Raw genomic sequence first — 17,673 nt, forward strand, 5'->3', positions numbered from 1 at the left:
GAAAAAAATGGAGGAGGGGGGGAGAATAAAAAGGAATATGGGACACTCAACACAAGAAGAAACTCACATAAATTGGAAAGAATGTATGGCAGTGCAAAAAAGATTACTGCCCTTCAAAGATAAGATGGACACCAGGGGGTTCTGGCAGTACAGACAGAGTACCACAGTCATGGTACATAAAGAGGCAGGGAGGCACTCATTCCTTTGCTTTGTGCCATCTAGGCATGCAAGTCTGGGAGGACTGTACACTCTCTAGGGCTACACCTTATGGCACAATGTCTTCCAGGGGAACAAAATACTGTAGCAGACCACTTCAGCAGAAACCTGACAGACCCCGATGAATGGCATTTGAGTCGGGAAATATTTTTCAGCATAACTCAGAAATGGGGGTCCCACAGGTGGATCTTTTTGCCATCAAAGACCGTGCACACCTGAAGAAATTCTGTTCCAGGAAAAAGCAGACATTTGCATGGATAACAGACTCCTTCTCATTCCCATGGAATCACTTCTTCATTTATGTCTTTCCCCCCCCTTATCCCTTCTATCTTGAGTACTTCTAATGTAAGGGAAGAGGGTCCAAGGGCTGTTCTGATAGCACCAGACTGGCCCAGACAGCACTGGTTTCCACTCCTCTTCGAGCTCACCAATCAGAAACCTTGGCTGTTACCACAGTGGGGCTAGACCTCCTCACCCATAACAAGGGGAGTATTGTGCATTCCAACCTTTAGAGACAGTCTTTCAGACAGGATAATTAAATAGCACCAAACTTCCAATATCAACTTAAGTCAGCAGGTGCAAGACATTCTGAAACAGTCTAGAAGACTAAAAAGTCTTACACAACCAAATAGAAAAGATTTTCTCTTTGGTGCCAGAAGCACCACCTTGAATCAGATTTGGCTAATATTGCAACCATCCTGGATTACTTGGTCAGTCTGCTGGATAAAGGTGCATCTTATTCCTCTGTTAAGATGCATGCCTCAGCCATCTGTGCTCACATCGTTATTTTTGTCCAATCTTTTCACATTTCCTGCTGAAACAATTTCTTAGGGTGTCATTCACATTAGGCCTCAGGAGGAAACCCACTCCTCCATGGGACCTCAACTGTGTCCTAGAAAAATTCTTTGCCTCCTTTTGTGCCTGTAGCTAATGCTTCAGTAAAGGTTTTCACTTTGAAAACTGCCCTGCTACTGACCATCACTTTAGCCTGAAAGAGTATCGGAGTTGCAGGCCCCTATGGCAGTGGACCCTTTCATTATCATTTTATAAAGACAGTTTCCCTCAGAGCTAATCCTTACCTCATGCCTAAGGTGGTCACAAATGTCTCTCTAAATCAGGCCATTCACCTACCTACATTCTTCCCCAACCATCAGAACAGAGGAGAAAGAATACTTCACTCTTTGGATGTGCACAGAATGCTCAACTTTTCCTAGACCGGACAATATCCTTGAGCACATCAGACCAGCTGTTTATAACCTTCTCCCCTGGCTCTAAAGGAAAGCTGGCTTCTAAGCAGACTATTTCCAAGTGGATATCCCACTGCATTTCATTAAGACATCATGACAAAATGCCCCTAAATTGATTAGGTCACACACTATACTAGGGCTACAGCTACCTCTGCAGCTTTCCTTAAGTGGGTCCCCACTAAATACATTTTGAGGCATCCATCTGGTCTTCTCCTTCACAAGGCACTACCACCTTGCAGGCTTTTCTAAGTCCAGAGCAAGATTTGCAACTCCAGTTCTGCACGGGTTCTTGTCCTGTCCACGATCTCCTTACACCCTCATTTAAGCTTAGGGAATCATCCCAGCAGTCATGACTGCAACAGTGAAACTTGGAGAACATAGTACAGTTGTGTACCCTTAACAGAAATATAGATGTTAGTGTATTCACAGTTGCAGTCTTCTTTCCCTCCCTCCTACCCCCTTCAGCTTACTGCATAGGGTACAAATTCAGCTCAGGTAGCCTTGGGACACTTCGCCAGGCTACCCTGGTTTAGGCCCTCCTAATTTGCTTCACATAGTCAACTTTGGGCTCCTTCTAGAAGGGATCAAGAAAATATTGAAGTGATGACATAGGCTGGCTCCCTTTATACCTGAGTGCACCGACATCTGTGGGGGTGTCCACCAGCCTGGGAGGTGAAAATTTTTCTCTGGTGATCGGGCTGACCAGGGCCTTTCATGGCAGGAAATCCCAACAGTCAGGACTGCAACAGTGAATACACTCTCACATCTACATTTATGGTAAGTGTACACAACTGTACTTTTCCCTTCACTAGCTCCTAGTGCTAACAACTTTAAATAGCACCTGTGTCTAGATTCTTTACTGTAACCACCCTCACTATGAAACCTTCTTAGCCCTTCCATGCCTTTGCTTGAATCACTACTGCAATCATAACTTCTGGAATCTCAGTTTTGGGTGGAGTTTACATCTGGCCAGAAATCATTCCCTTCCCCCTTATACCAACCTCCTGTCTCCTGCCCTCTGGGACATCTTCATGTCACAGTGTGTAAGAGTAGACCTGTGGTCAACCATCTTCAGTTCTTTCTTGTTGCATGTTGATACAGGCATTCACTTTGTCCATTAGGCTAAGTCATGAGTTAAAGCTCAGATAAATACCCCAAAGGAATTTGTTAGAGAACTTTCCATTGTAGGAGTCATATTAATCTTTAAATCTAAGTTTTTTGTTTTTGGCATCTACTCGAGACCAGATCTGAACATTTTAGTGGTCTGGGTTTCCCAGCTAAGCCAAGCAAGAGTGCTTACAAACGACAGATGCGTTTTAAGAGCAGGCATGAAAATGTGTTTTATTGTTTAAGCCACACCCATGACATTGGCTTGTGCAATATCTTCAAAGAATTTTCAGCCCAAAGCAATCAAAGTTTATGTACTTAAACTGAAAAAAGCTAGAGGTGTTTGTCATTATTCTTTGGCATATGGTAGGGGTTATTCAGGCATCTGCTTACATAAGTTTTGCTCTAGGGCTATGGAGTCAGAAAATGCCCCAGGACATCCTTAGCCTGAGGACACTAGCAAAGAGGGATGCTTGTTCTGTCCACAGACTTGGCATCTGAGTTGCTTACCTCTGACAAAGCTCCTGTGGAGGCCGTCCTATCTGATTAGTCTGGCATTTCCATCCAGAATGACCATAAAGCAAAACTCTCCAATGGAACTACTCTGTGCTGCTTATAGATTAATCTCATCAAGTAGGGGAAGAGGGCTTTACTGCTAATGTGGGAGGAGATGAATGCACAGCTGGTCACTCTAAATTGTACCCTTCTGTAAACGTTCCATTTCAGAATGTAGGAGGTCTCAGCCAGATGTCATACTGACCTCAGTGACAGCCATACCAGACTAGTTCTTTTTGACCCAAGGCGTCTTAACCTCTTTTGCAAGGTGGACAGTTCAGACCTAGCAGAATGTTAGCACCAGGTAAATGCCCTTCAAAGCATAGCTGGGACTGCCTAGCCATCTTGGTTAAAGACTTAGTAGAACCAGATGTCACCCAGGCAGAGGGGTGATGACTTGGATAGTATCCCTTGTGTGTCCTCCCTTCTGGATTCCAGTACAGATAGGCTGATAATTGAGGACACCTGGCCCACTCGACAACCTCACATTTGTAGGTACGTTGGCCCTTATGATGAACTATTTTAAGTGGCAGGCTGCTGAGGTTTCTTATACTCAAAGAAAACTTTGGAGTTACCAGGCTATGCCCACAAGCTAGTTGTAGTACCTCCTGAAAAAAGAGGGCTCTTGGATGTATTTGAGAGTCATTACTAAAATCTATATTCACAGCACCCTCACCCACCACCACCCCCAACTCCTAAAAAGTCAGGCTGATTTTACACTACTCAGAGCCACCACTTATTCCTTCCTTAGAAGCCAGTGGCAGACTGAGATGCACTCTCTGGAACAAACTAAAGGAGACACAAGCTACCTATTCTGAGGAATACTGTTCCTAATGATAAGTAATAGACTCCATGACAGGTATGGTAAGAAAAGTTGCACCTGAGCTACGTTATCCTTTAGAGCCTTAAACTGTCAATCCCATATTCAAAAGTTCCAAAAGTATATTCTTAAGCAAATGGTGGAGCTCAGTTTGACTAAGTAAGACTCTAGAGCTTTCACAGTGGCAGTTATCCAGATTGTCATTCAGTTAGACAGACGTAGGATTAAGTATGCCTATGGTGCAGTAACACCCTCCAGGGCAGAACTGGCACAGTATTGAGAAGGTATTCTAGGCTCCATAGATGTCCTCTAGATGAAGACATTAAATTCCAATTTCTTAATGCTCCACTGGATAAAGAATTGCTTTTTCGTCCACAAGTACATGAGGTACTTAAGCGCCTAGAGGAGAAGGGTAAAGCAATGGATGTGGTTTGCTGTATGTACAACCACCGTCTTTCCAACTGTAATGGGGACTACCTTAAAAATATGGGCTATTTTATAGAAAGGTAGGAACAGATAAACAGCCAGAAGGAGGAAGACCAAACCTTTGGCCTTCTAGAGACTAGCCCAGTCCCAACACCTTCCAAATCTGTGAGGGACACTCTTTGCTTACCTGGAAGAGTGGATACAAAGCAATTGGTAGATGTCCTTGCAAGGGGTTGCTATCTAGAATTCAAGCCAAAACCTGTGAACAGAGGCTCTTCATATAGTACCTCTTGAACAAGAGCACCTTTGTCATACCCATCCTGCATCTTCTGTAACAACAGAGAGCCATACATACATCCCCAAACAAAAAGTCATAACAGGGTTTTATTAGGGCTCCAAGGAAACAAGGTCCATGGAAACCCACTCTTGACTTTTATTTTTTTAAATACCTTTATTGAATTATCACTTATGACATAGGCAAATTTACATTTATACAAAAGCAATCAAATTATATTAAATTGACATGAACAAACATTATACTTTACATATATTGCTATATATCATATAACTTGTGCAATATTACATAAATTATTCAAATCCTGCCCCTTTTTTAAACAAGAAACATCTTTATTAAACAGTCACTTTACAGCATAAGCAATCATACTTTTATATAAATGAAAATGACCCTAAGACAGTCCTAGTTGCAAGCATTTTACATCACAAACCATACTGACACACTCCCAGTTGCAAACATACATCACATATAATTTACTCAATCATTTTGTTGAACATTATAGTTCATTTAAGTCCTGCCTTTTTTTTAAACCTCATTTCTCCCCCTGTATGTATTGTTCACACAATTCCCATTTTTTTCCTATGTAGTTTGCTCCTACCCTTTTCTAACAATCTCATTTCTAGTTGTTTTACCTCTGTTACTATATTCACTACTTCTAATATAGTTAGTTTAGATTTTGATTTCCATTTTCTAGTAACTGATTTTTTGGTAGCCACCATAGTTACACAGCAAGGCTTTACCACGTCTAGACAATTCCAATCCTCTATCACAACTCAGAAAAACTGTCTCCCTTGTCACACCAATCCACCCACCCAGCATCAATGATAGAAAATCTTGCTGAAAATCCTTGAAGTCCACTAACCCACCTCACTCCCAGAAAATGTTCCCAAGTACCTCTTTCTTTTCTGTCACACCTCCAACTTTTGCTGTATACCTGAAGAAAAATTCTCTGGAGTCTCCTTGGGTATAAAAATATCTATGTAAACATTTACAAACAAAAATCCTAAATCCTCTACATTTTGTTGCATATTTGGGAGGCATGCATATAGCCTCCTATTGTTTTTTTGTGAATTGCTTCTTCAGTCTCTCTTCCCAATCCTTTCTAACCTCCTCTGATTGATTCTTGTAGTTATCATGCAAAATTTTTTATATGCTATACTAATTATTCCTTTTTAATGGCAGCTTCTATTCTGTATTCTACTGAAAACTTCACCAGTGCTGGCCTTTCGTTTAGGGCACCTTTATTTCTTTCTCTTTGCCTGTACTCTTGTATAAGGGAAGGCAAACTCTAACCTGAAGTCCAAATAAATTCTTGGTCTCTTCCCATTCTTTTACTTTTCCCTCTCTTTAGTTATTTGCTCCCAGTACCTTGGTTCCTTTGCCAGTTTTCTTCAATAAATGCCATCCCCCTTTTGGCTATTGTCTATATCTGTAATTAGTGATCCCATGTGGCAGAATCTCCTTTCTGCATTCCTGTGTTGGCTTAGTTGTTACAATACTTTTTGCTACTTTATGGATATAATATTCTGTATGATTATTGTTCTTAAAGGCCTGCATTCAAAATCACAGTCTCTCCATGTCTGTTGAGCTTCCCCCCCGCCCCATTTCAACATCAACCCTTTCCACTTTGAATTATAATTTTCTGCTTGTGCTATGTATAGCAGCCTTAGCTGTTTAGCTCTGAAATCCCAATCCGGCCTGTTCTGGAATAGTAAGATTATCCCACTTGACTTGCCATTTTCCCCTCCCAGATAAAGTCCTTCATCTCTTTAATTGCTTTCCACAACATCTCATGTTAATAAAAATATGCCTGGCCTGTGTATAAGACTAAAAGGAGTAAAAAATTTTGACTGCTTGTATTTTGGTATCCGTATCTATATAACAAAACTTTCATTTTTTTCAGTGTTTGCATTATCGTTCGTTTAATCTCTTCCCTCGTATCCTTGGCTGCCACACCAGAATCATTTTTAGTTCATATTCCTAAATATTTCATTTTGTCATTCAAAGATTCAAAGAAACTTTGTCATATAGGACCACACAAGTGCAGCCTAAACAAAATTACAATTGTCAGCTCATGAGAGAAATGCAGTGCAGATAACGTAGATAAAGTGGTATCAAAGAATAACATAAGAAAGAAAATAACACGTATGACGCAAGAGGTAGTTCACATTACATAAACACATTCAATACCCATTATCCAGTGATGATATAAAGTACCCACCACCAAACCCCAACACTGTTAAGATAGAGAGTAAATAGAGACTACTGACTAGTAGCTGTTTAGTTACCATATTGCACTTGTTAACCTTAGACGTGACTCAGTATAGCCATCATATTGCATAATAGTAATGCTAGCGGTAATTGCTCAGAGCAGCAGGAGTAAATGAAAAATGAGGCTTCAAGGTATCTAGTTTTATGGTTGGTGTCCATATATGTCTCACAGTTGTAGGATACCAACTGTTCCTGAATCTGTTAGTCCTACAGCGGAAGCTGCAGTACCTCTTCCAGATGCAAGTTGTGAGAACCAGCTGTAAGCCGGATGGGTCAAATCAGCAAGTATTTTATATGTTTTCTTTCTTGCTCCTGTAAAGAAAAGCTCCTGAATAGAAGAGAGGTTTGTGCCTAAGGTTTTCTCAGCCACCTTCACCACCCGCTGTAGTGTCTTCTCAGCAACTGTACAGTTGCTGAACCATGATATGAAGTTGCTAGTGAGGATTCTCTCGTGTCCCCATAAATACGGATATTGCTGAACCAGTTTGTGTGTGGGTGCATAATTTATCGCTGTTGCCTTTGTTTTAGCTTCATTAATTTTGTATGCCGAAAAATTTTGAAACTTTCTCAAAATGTTCCACAACACTGTAATGTCTCTTTCTGGTTTTGTCAGGTGTAAAAATATCTGCAAATAGAGCCAGCTTTTCTTGGCTACCATACCAATTATATCCTTGAGTTTCTGGATCCCTTTTTTTCTTTGCCAGTGGTTCTAATGTTCGCCTCTAATCCCTCGTATATCCTCCTAAATAACCTTATAATTTTTTCAGGAAATGCAAATGGTTCCATTGCCCTGCTCAGAAAGTTCCAGCGTACTCTGTCAAAACTTTTCTTTGCATCAAGACCCACCACCACAATGGTATCTTCTTACATTCTGCTTCTGTCTGTCTCATTAGTGTTCTGTTAATGTCAAATGTTTACCTCCCCTTCACACTCACAAAGCCACATTGATCCTTATCTCAGTTTTGGCATTACTTTTGTCATTCTTTTAGCCATTACAGACATGAACACTTTATAATCATGGTTTAGTATTGAAATGGGCCTGTGTGAAGCTGGGTCTAATGGACCTTTACCACCTTTGGGTGTTACAGCTTCGACTGCTTTCTTCCAAGATGTTGGCACTCCTCCTCTTAAAATACTGTTAAACAAAACCTTCCAGATCTTTATCTGTATTTTCCCACCTAGCTTCCAAATTTCCACAGGAATGCCATCTATTCCTGGGAACTTTTCTGTAGATTGGTTATACATCACAATTTTTATCTCATCTCCTCCTATCCTAACCGTTAGTAATTGAGCCTAAGATACCTCTAACCTTGACATATTTAATTGTTCCATAAACATTTCCATTTGTGTATTTTCTTGATTTCCATATTTCTCTGTTTTATACAGACTTGCATAGAATTTCCGAAATACTTCTAATACCTCTACAGAATGTGAATTCTGTCTAGTCTAGCTCAGTTTTTATATCTTGGTGAATAATATTTAAATTCACTCCGAACTCCTTTTACTGAATTAAAATTTTCCATGCCAGATATTTTCATAAATTTCTTCAAAAATCTACCCTCCTGTGTTGTATTTTCACTTCTGCCCCCCCAACGCATCTTTACACTGTTGTAAATCACATTCCAGTCCCCACCTCGAAGTAATATTCCTTGCTGAAAACTGATTATTTTTCCCAGAATTTTCTTAAGCTCCATTGTAGCAGATTTAGGTGGAAGGTAAACACATGCCAGTGTAGTCCTCCTCACTTGCCAGTAGCTCCTTAGTACTGCAAATCTGCCATCATCTTTTTTATCCTCTTCTGTCACTATTGGAGCCCCTGTTGCAATTGATAAGTACTCCTGCTTTCATTTGTCCCAGGAATTCCACTTAATAACTGTCCCGAAAACCGTTCTTTATCAAATTCATATGTTCAGTTCTTTGACTATGTCTCTTGTAACATAGCTATTTGCACTCTACGTTTTTAATATAGTTCGCTACTCTTTCTTTTTTTGTATTTGTGTAAGACCGTTGACAGTTCGACATTACAGAAAGCATCATTGCATTAAAAAGTTATTCCCACTTTTAATGTATAACACCTTTATTTGTTAAATGTCTTGTTGCAGCATTTGTTACATGCATATACACTGTCACAGGTTGAACTTTTATAAAGTTGTTTATCACATCCATTTCAGCCTATGGTCCCATCTTACAAGTCTTTTTGTTTTATTGAAAGCCCTCAAACAGAAAAAGAAGCACATCACTAGTACCCCCTAAAACCTATTAACTTAAACTAACACAAAACTATGTACAGTGGATATAAAAAGTGTACACACCCGTTAAAATGCCAGCTTTTTGTGATATAAAATAAGACCACAAGAAATCATTTTAGAACTTTTCCCACCTTTAATGTGACCTGTAAACCTGTACAGTTCAATTGAAAAACAAACAAATCTGTTGGGGGGGGGGGGGGATATAAAAAAAAAAAAAAAAAGTACATTAAGCTGGTTGCGTAAGTGTGCATACCCTTAAACTAATACTTTGTTGAAGCACCTTTTGATTTAATTACAGCATTCAGTCTTCTTGGGTACACACCTGCCATCAATTAGAGACTCTGATTAACCCCAAATAAAGTTCAGCTGTCCTAGTAAGACATTTACTCAGTTCCCTGCTACAGCAAAAGCCATGGTTCGCAGAGAACTTGCAAAGCATCAAAGGGATCTCATTGTTGAAAGGTATCAGCCAGGAGAAGGGTACAAAAAAATTAACACAGCATTGGTTATACCATGGGACACAGTTAAGACGGTCCCCAAAAAGAGGAGAAAATATGGGACAACAGTGATGTTGCAAAGAACTGGACCTCCCTCCAAAATTTATGAAAAGACTAGACAAAAACTGGACTGGGAGGCTGCCAAGAGACCTACAGCAACACTGAAGGAGCTGCCGGAATTTCTAGCAAGTACTGGTTGTGTACTACATGTGACAGCAGTCTCTCATATTTTGCATATGTCTGGACTATGGGGTAGGGTTTCCAAGCCCAGTTAAAATTTGCAAAACAATACATCAAGTCTCCCAAAAAGCATGTGGTAGAATGGGTTATGGTCTGATGAGACCAAAGTTGACCTTTTTGGTTACAATTCCAAAAGGTACGATTGGCGCAAAAATACCACTTTGCATCACCAAAATAACACCATTCCCAGTGTGAAGCATGGAGGTGGCAGTATCTTGCTTTGGGGTTGCTTTTCTTCAGTTGGAACTGAGGCTTTCATCAAGGTGGAGGGAATTATGATCAGTTCCATATACCAGTCACTTCTGGCCCAAAACCTTCAGGCATCTGCTAGAAAGCTGAAGATGAGAAATTTCACCTTTCAACACGACAATGACCCCAAGCATACATCCAAACCACCAAACAAATGGCTTCACCAGAAGAAAATGAAAGTTTTGGAATGGCCCAGCCACAGCCCAGACCTAAATCCAATAGAAAATCTGTGGTGTCACCTGGAAGACTGGGCACAAGAGATGCCCTCGCAATCTGACAGATTTGGAATGCTTTTGCAAGGAAGATTGGGCAAATATTGCCAAGTCAAGATGTGCCATGCTAATAGACTCCTACACAAGAAGACTGAATGTTGTAATTAAATAAAAAGGTGCTTCAACAAAGTATTAGTTTAAGGGTGTGCACAGTTATGCAACCAGCTTATTGTACGTTATTCATTTTTTACATTTTTCCCCTAACAGATTTTTGTTTTTCAATTGAATTGTATAGGTTATAGGTCACATTAAAGGTATGGTCTCCTTTATATGTCACAAAAACCTGGCATTTTAATGGGTGTGTGCACTTTTTATATCCACTGTACATTTTCAGATACTGAAGTTTTACCCTCCTAATAGGAACAAAAGTCCCAAACTGACAGCCACACTGACAGACTTGACTTAACCTAAAAGAAATGTTAATCATGCTAAGATGCATTGTACAGCCTGTGCTTCTAAGTACCATTTGTTTTTTTTCTTTTCTTTATAGCTCTCACAGCTGGGAAAACCCCTGAATGCTTGTCGAGAACATTATGCCCTAGCCAATTTCTCTTATTTTTTTCCCCTTTAGGTTATCACTTTCCCTCCTGTAGCCAGTTTCTCTTTATCAGATTGTCTCCATGGAGGTACAAGAACCAGACAGCCAGTTTCTCTTTAACAGAAGCATAAAGACCAGCTGCAGAATTGCTACTGAGCATACCTTTTCTTGCTAGAAAAAAAGTTTCATAATATTCAATATTCTTTTTCATTTACTTGATTGCTATTAAAGAAATGTTGCTAAATCAATCTAAGATCCTTAATTCAGTCATTTCCATATGTAAGAATGAGAAAAAGCACATTTTCTTTTGTAATGCTGTTTTAGCCAGGCTTTATTTTTCATTGCATTGCCTACATTTCTTAAAACTGAACAAGAAAAGAGAGACAAAGGAGAAAGAAAAAACAGCAGTGCCTGTTTACAATCCCCATTACACTTAAAAATAACTGAGAAAACTACTTTGTAGCATGCAAAGAAAACCATACACCACAGAAATAGTGCTAGTAAAAAATTATTTGCTTACAGTTAACTTTCTCCCTCCTCTTCCCCTCCCAAAGCATTTTTGAACATTAATGACATGAAGTAGGGCATAGGCTTTAGAGTCCCCCACAAGTCCAAGAAATTCTGAAAAAGCACAATATTTCCAGATTTTCTTGTTCTGTCATATTTCGCACATATTATTGCATTGTTATCCCATATTAAGTTGCTGGTTTTATTACTGTTCATATCCATCTCCCAAATCCTGTCACTGCTTCATTTCCAGCGTACTCTCTCATTTTTTCTAGTCAGCTCTCATGCTTCCTTCATTCCAACATTTTCCATTGAAACACTGGCAAAAGTTTAACAGGGACAAGAGTCTCTTTGTGGTCTTCATTGCCAGAAGAACAAGAAGCAGACTCTTTTCACAGCTCACTTTTTGTTGGACAAGCTTTAGCATTTCCTCTCTAGCATGTATTTCATCAGAAAATGATTTGCCCCTCCAGGGAAGAGTACTTCAAAGACAGCTGGGTAGAGCAGTTTGAATCTCACACTTGTGTCTCAACATTCCCTGAATAGTGGAATACATTTGCCTCTCTCCTGCGTGGTATACAGTGAGTAATCATTCTCCACAAACACTGCTGTCTCCCACTTTTAGTACCTTGTTCTGCTACAGTTTTGTCAAAATCAATTCCTTCTGCTGGTAGGATTGCATCTTTACTATTAAAGGTCTAGGTTGCTTTCTCATGGCCAGGTTTGGATCATACACACAATGTGCCCTTTCAACTAACAACTCCTGTGAAATTCCATATATGTTGCTTATTTGTGCTTTCATAAAATTAATGCAGTCTGTTCCTTCCAGCTTGTCTAGTATAGATGAAAATCTCAGGTTTTCCCTACGTGCTCTGTCCTCTAACTCTGTTTTTTTTTAAATCTTTCTTCCTGGGCAGTGTCATATTCAGCCAGCCTTTTTTTTATTCCAACCTCTGATTTTTTGCAGCTTTATCACCTCATCTGAATCTTTAAATCTTCAATTTTTCCAGGCTTTTATTTGTGTTAATATACTGCATCAGTGTTTCATTTATTTTAACCAGGTTTATGTGCAGTTGTCTTGTGTCTTCTGTAGGTCACTGGAATTCATGTCTGGAGGTTGCATTGCTTTTTGCTGAACAGCTGCAAAACTTTACCCAGACAGTGCTTTCTCACTTTTTCCAGCTGATTTTTTCCAGGTCTTTTATTTCTTTTTTCCTAGTATCCAGGCAGTACACGTACTAGCCAGTTACTGAAATGTACCCATAAACAAGTTATACTGGCCTTCTCTGCTGAGTTTCTGTTTTCACACTGGGAGAGCCAGAATTAAGCTGTTACTCATTGTACAGCCATTTTGGAAGTATCTAAAACCCACTCTTGACTTGTCCAAATTTAAGAAGTCTTTAGTATGATTTAAAATTCTGACCCTCCAGTCCCTCCTTCCCTTACTAATGCTGACGGCATTCATGGTATTCATGGATCTAAAGGAAGCATACTTGCATTTTCCCATTCACAAGAAAGACATGACATTCCTAAGATTTTTGACAACGGGGTAGTGTCACTAAGACTTAACCTCCTTACACTTTGGCTTGGTCACAGTTCCAGGAATTTCTAGTAAAGATTGTGCACATTTACCCATATCTGGACAATTGTGTTCTGAAAGCACTTTATGGGAAGGAGTTTGAAGGCTCTCTCCTTTTTTACAACAGTGCTTGGAGAATCTAGGCTTTACCTTCAACCTGCAGAATTCAAGACCGCAACACTCCTAGTGAACAGTGTTCCTGGGGCTCTACTTGACACCCAGATGACCTTAGGACCTTGTCTTTCTTCTTAAGGACTTTTTCCAGCAAATGATGCAGAAACCATTGTGGATAATAGGGGAAATCCTCAGAATCCTAGGAAATATCTGCCACACTCCTATTGGTACCTTATACTCACGTAAGTGAAAATTTAGTTATACGTCAGGAACATTTGGGATTAGCAGGCTGTTACCTGGATGTATAAAAACCACTAAAAAGGCCAGTTGTAATTTTACTGTTACCTGGATATAGGTGGCATAGCAACAGTGAATTTCAAATATTTTATTAGAAAATCCAAAATTTCCTTTTCCCCAGTGTTAAGCATCATAGTTAGAATGTTTAAGGAGTTGATGAGTTGTAGTACTGGGTTGTGTTTCTGTGTGAAAGTATTCTTGGCTTAAAGTGAATAATTTTCTACACTTTCCTTTTGGGTACCAATTTCATTGTTTGAGTTTCTAAGTTGTAGCTTATCTATACTGCAGTTTAACATCTAAACTGTGGTGTAGATGTAGTTGTAAGCAGACTTGCATACTTTGTTTTTATTTGAAACCAAATTGCTTTAATGCAACATATTTTAATCTTGCAATGCTTTAAGTTTTGTCCAGGTGCTGTTTTAATTTTCAGAAGATGGGCATTGGGATTTCTGCTTGTGTTCCTCTGCATAGAGGCTGTGGTTTGTAAGCGAAGATAGTAGTTGACTGCATGACTTTAAACCCTTCTTTGTCATTGCTAACCTCACAACTTTTTTTTTCAGGCAGCCTTACAGAAACCCACTAGATGAGCTTCTGTGCCCACCTGCCACCATGGAAGGACAGAGCGATGAACAAGCACTTTTAGATCAGTTACATTCACTTCTCAGCAATACTGATCCCACTGGTTTGGAAGAGATTGACAGAGTTCTTGGAATACCTGATCTTGTCAGTCAGGTAATAACAAATATAATGAATAGTGATTAGAAAGAAAAATCAGCCTGTCTCTTCACAGTGCATCTTAATTTATGAAAAGTTGCTTCTTTTACCTTTTGGGTAAGCACAAGGAAATTACTAGATTTCATACTGAATGTGATGATAATCTAAAGTTTGAAGCAATATGTAACAAGTAATTGAGCTAGGTAAAATGGTATTCAAAACATTGTAAGAAACTTCTGTGTGGAAAATTTTCAGTCCATATATTTCTAGTTAATCACTATGTATTAATCAGATCAGACAATAGTAGTAGAAGTAGTGAACGTAAACTTGTCAAGTCAAAAATAGAAAAAATATAATTCTACAGCATTACTAAGTATTCGAAAGTAATCCAAGCAAGTCAGGCAGTCTGTTTCCAGTCGAAAATCCTTAAGTACACAGACAAGCGAACCAAGTAAAACAAAAATAGAGTAATAATTTCCTCACAAGCTTTCTAAATATATATATACTTTTTATCAGGCATGGGAGTGGATTACTGTGCTGTAAAACAGTATTATTGGTACAAATGTTAAATTCACATCCCTTCCCCCATCAGTGTGACATTCGAGCTGGTCCTGCCCTACCTAGTAGCTGTCATAATAATATATAGCCCTAATGTACTTTAATGGTACATCTTATTTAACCAAATTATTAAGTCTGTGATTTTATACAAGGCAATATACTATATGGCTGGAAATATATCAACCTTAGTTCATTTTGCGATTAAAAATTATATATAAATATACACATATACATTTTGCATGTAAAAATCAGTTTCTATTTTCATAACCTATTGTTAACAAAGATCGCTTTCATCCTTCTAGACTTCAGGTCTGTGTACAAGAACCCTAAAAACCTATATAATTGTATAATTAGTTAGTATTGTTATTACCATCATTTTGAATAAAGTGGAAAAAAGAGAACCAGAAAAAAATAAATAAATAAAAATATATATGTATGATGATGGAAACAAAATATACACTTAAATTTCAAATGATTTAAAATGGTATTTAAAACCAATTTGTAGAGATAAAAAAAAAAAAAAAAAATTAATCATGTAAGCAATGTGGCAATTTTCTAAGTTCCAGTGCACTTTTAATTGAACAGCAGTAGTTTAGTCCCTTTGATCCTCTTGGTGAGGTACTTTTGGGGTCTTTCCAGTTGCTGCAGGTGTCTGGTAAGGTACATCCCAAAAGGGGCATTGTACTCTATTATGGGCCTGATGAGGGATGAGTAAAGAGGCACGATGACCTCCCCTGATCTAGATGTGAATCCCTTCATGATTAGGTGGGCTATATAAAATGTTTTTCTAACCACTTTGGCCACATGGTTGTCAAATGAGAGATTGCTATCAACTTGGGTCCCCAGGTCTCTAATTACTTCTTCCGTACTTAATGGATTACCACCTATGTTTTAATTTGTGGGCACTTTGTTTTTGCCAAAGGGGATGACTATACACTTTTTGGCGTTTAGCTTGAGGCCATGGCTCTGGCACCAGTTGTCTGTTTCTATGAGGCCCTTTTGTAGGATGCTTGTGTCGGCTGGAGAGTCGATTATGGTGCCCAGTTTGCAGTCATCTGCGAACTTGGTCAGCCACAGTCCTTCCATGTTAGCCTTTACCTCCGAGAAATATATACCAAACAAGAGAGATCCCAGGACTGAGCCTTGTGGGGACGCCACTTGTAACTGGTTTGGAGTCTGACATGGCTCCAGCAATTCTAACCATGTGGCTTCTGTCCTTGAGCCAGTTTGCAACCCATCTAGTGACATAGGGGTTTATATTTAAGCTGGTGAGCTTATCTATAATGCCCAAGTGGGGTATTGTATCAAAGGCTTTTGCAAGGTCCAGGTAGGCTATGTGGACCACCTTCCCCTCGTCAATGGCCTTGGTGACTGTTTCAAAGAAATCAACTAGGTTTAAGAGGCAGGATTTGCCCTTAACAAAGCCGAACTGGGTAGGATCCAGTGTCTGTAGGTCCCCAATATCTTTGAGTTCCATGATGATCTTTTCCATAGCTTTGCAGACCAAGCTAGTCAGGCTTATGGGGTGATAGTTTCCAGGATCTGTTGAGGCACCACCTTTGTGGAGAGGGACCACTGTTGCTGTACGCCACTCTTTGGGTACATATCCTGTAGTAAGGCTGAGATTGAACAGTAGTTTTATGTTTGGATTTAGTTCTTCTTGGAGTTCATGTAGGATGCAGCCCGGGACACCATCTGGTCCCATTGATGCTGTGTTTTTTGCTTTGGAGAGGGCGTCTCTTACCTGAGCATCTGAGATGTCAGGGGGGCAGCACTCTGCTGGGATAGATATTTGCCCTTTTGGTGGGGAAAGGGGGGGAGAAGTTTGTGCTGAACCTGTCAGCTAGGATGTTGGCAGTGTCTGTGGGTTTGGTGTATTTTTTGTCATTTTGGACTAATTCTGAGCATATCTGGGAATTCCCACCCAGGTTCCTAACATAACTAAATAAAGCCTTGTGATTATCCTTAGTGTCCTGTGCAATTTTTCTCTCAAAGCTGGCCTTAGACGATTTTATGAATGCCCGTAGTTTTTTGCTAATACTGATCAGAGATGCCTTCCCTTTTTGGGATTTTGCTCTATCATGTAGTAGCTTCCTCCTTGTATTGTATAGTTTATGGCTGGGGTCCACCAGATAGGATGCATAACTTTGGAGGATTGGGTCTTGGTTTTATTTGGTATTGCATGATCCATGCAATTATATTTAGTTTGTTTCCTGTGCATATCTGATATGTTGGAGTATGATAAAATAAAATAACTTCCACACAGTGTATTTTAGCTCTGTTTTAGCTAACATGCAGTTGCTTGCCAGGCCTCCCCTGTACTGCCCCTGTAAAGGCATCCACAGCTAATATCCAGTTGCCAGCTTGAATAAAGTAATTGGCCACACAATACATTTCAACTCCTTTTTACATCACTACACAGTTTTTAGCCAGCCTCATAAGTACCTACCCTGGAAAAGCATTTACACTGCCATCTACTTGCATGCAAGGATAAAGTAATTGTCATACAGTATATTTCAGCTCCAGTAGTTACTTGCCAGTTCTGCGGCATAGTTCTTAACATCTTAACTCAAAAGTAATGGAAAAAGTCAAAAATGGTAAACAAAGGACCAAAGTCAAGGATAGACTTAAATTTTTACTATTATATACTTTAAAGTATTGCTTTTTTGCATTAGTATGCATTGAGCTGAACTTCTGTCTTGATAACACAGGATAAGATGTAATGACTTTTTATGTTTGTGTATTTTAAAAAAATAATACTGAGAGATGAGAAATGGTAGTGCTTTTGTGAAGCACTAATAATGCAACTTGGTTTTTTGGTATTTTTACCTTGTTCATGGAATGCAGCTAGAATTATATCTGTAATACATAGATTTGCACAAGAATGTTTTTCAGATGCATGTCTATTCATTGAGACAGGCA

The 17,673-nt window shown here is 39.3% G+C and overlaps 1 protein-coding gene across 1 annotated transcript in view; it reads left to right on the plus strand.

Annotated features, from left to right (window-relative positions):
• The window catches only part of NCOA3 (nuclear receptor coactivator 3), a gene marked incomplete in the record, with an annotated part of 973,610 nt that extends 959,331 nt beyond the window's left edge, over positions 1 to 14,279 (plus strand). Inside the window, 1 exon segment of the mRNA XM_044089911.1 lies at positions 14,040 to 14,279. Coding sequence (XP_043945846.1) covers positions 14,040 to 14,241 — 202 coding nt within the window.
• Positions 14,280 to 17,673: the final 3,394 nt, after the last annotated feature.

The sequence above is a fragment of the Protopterus annectens genome, chromosome 12.part0, assembly GCF_019279795.1.
Source record: "Protopterus annectens isolate FY-2018-M chromosome 12.part0, PAN1.0, whole genome shotgun sequence".
Taxonomy (NCBI): domain Eukaryota; kingdom Metazoa; phylum Chordata; order Ceratodontiformes; family Protopteridae; genus Protopterus; species Protopterus annectens.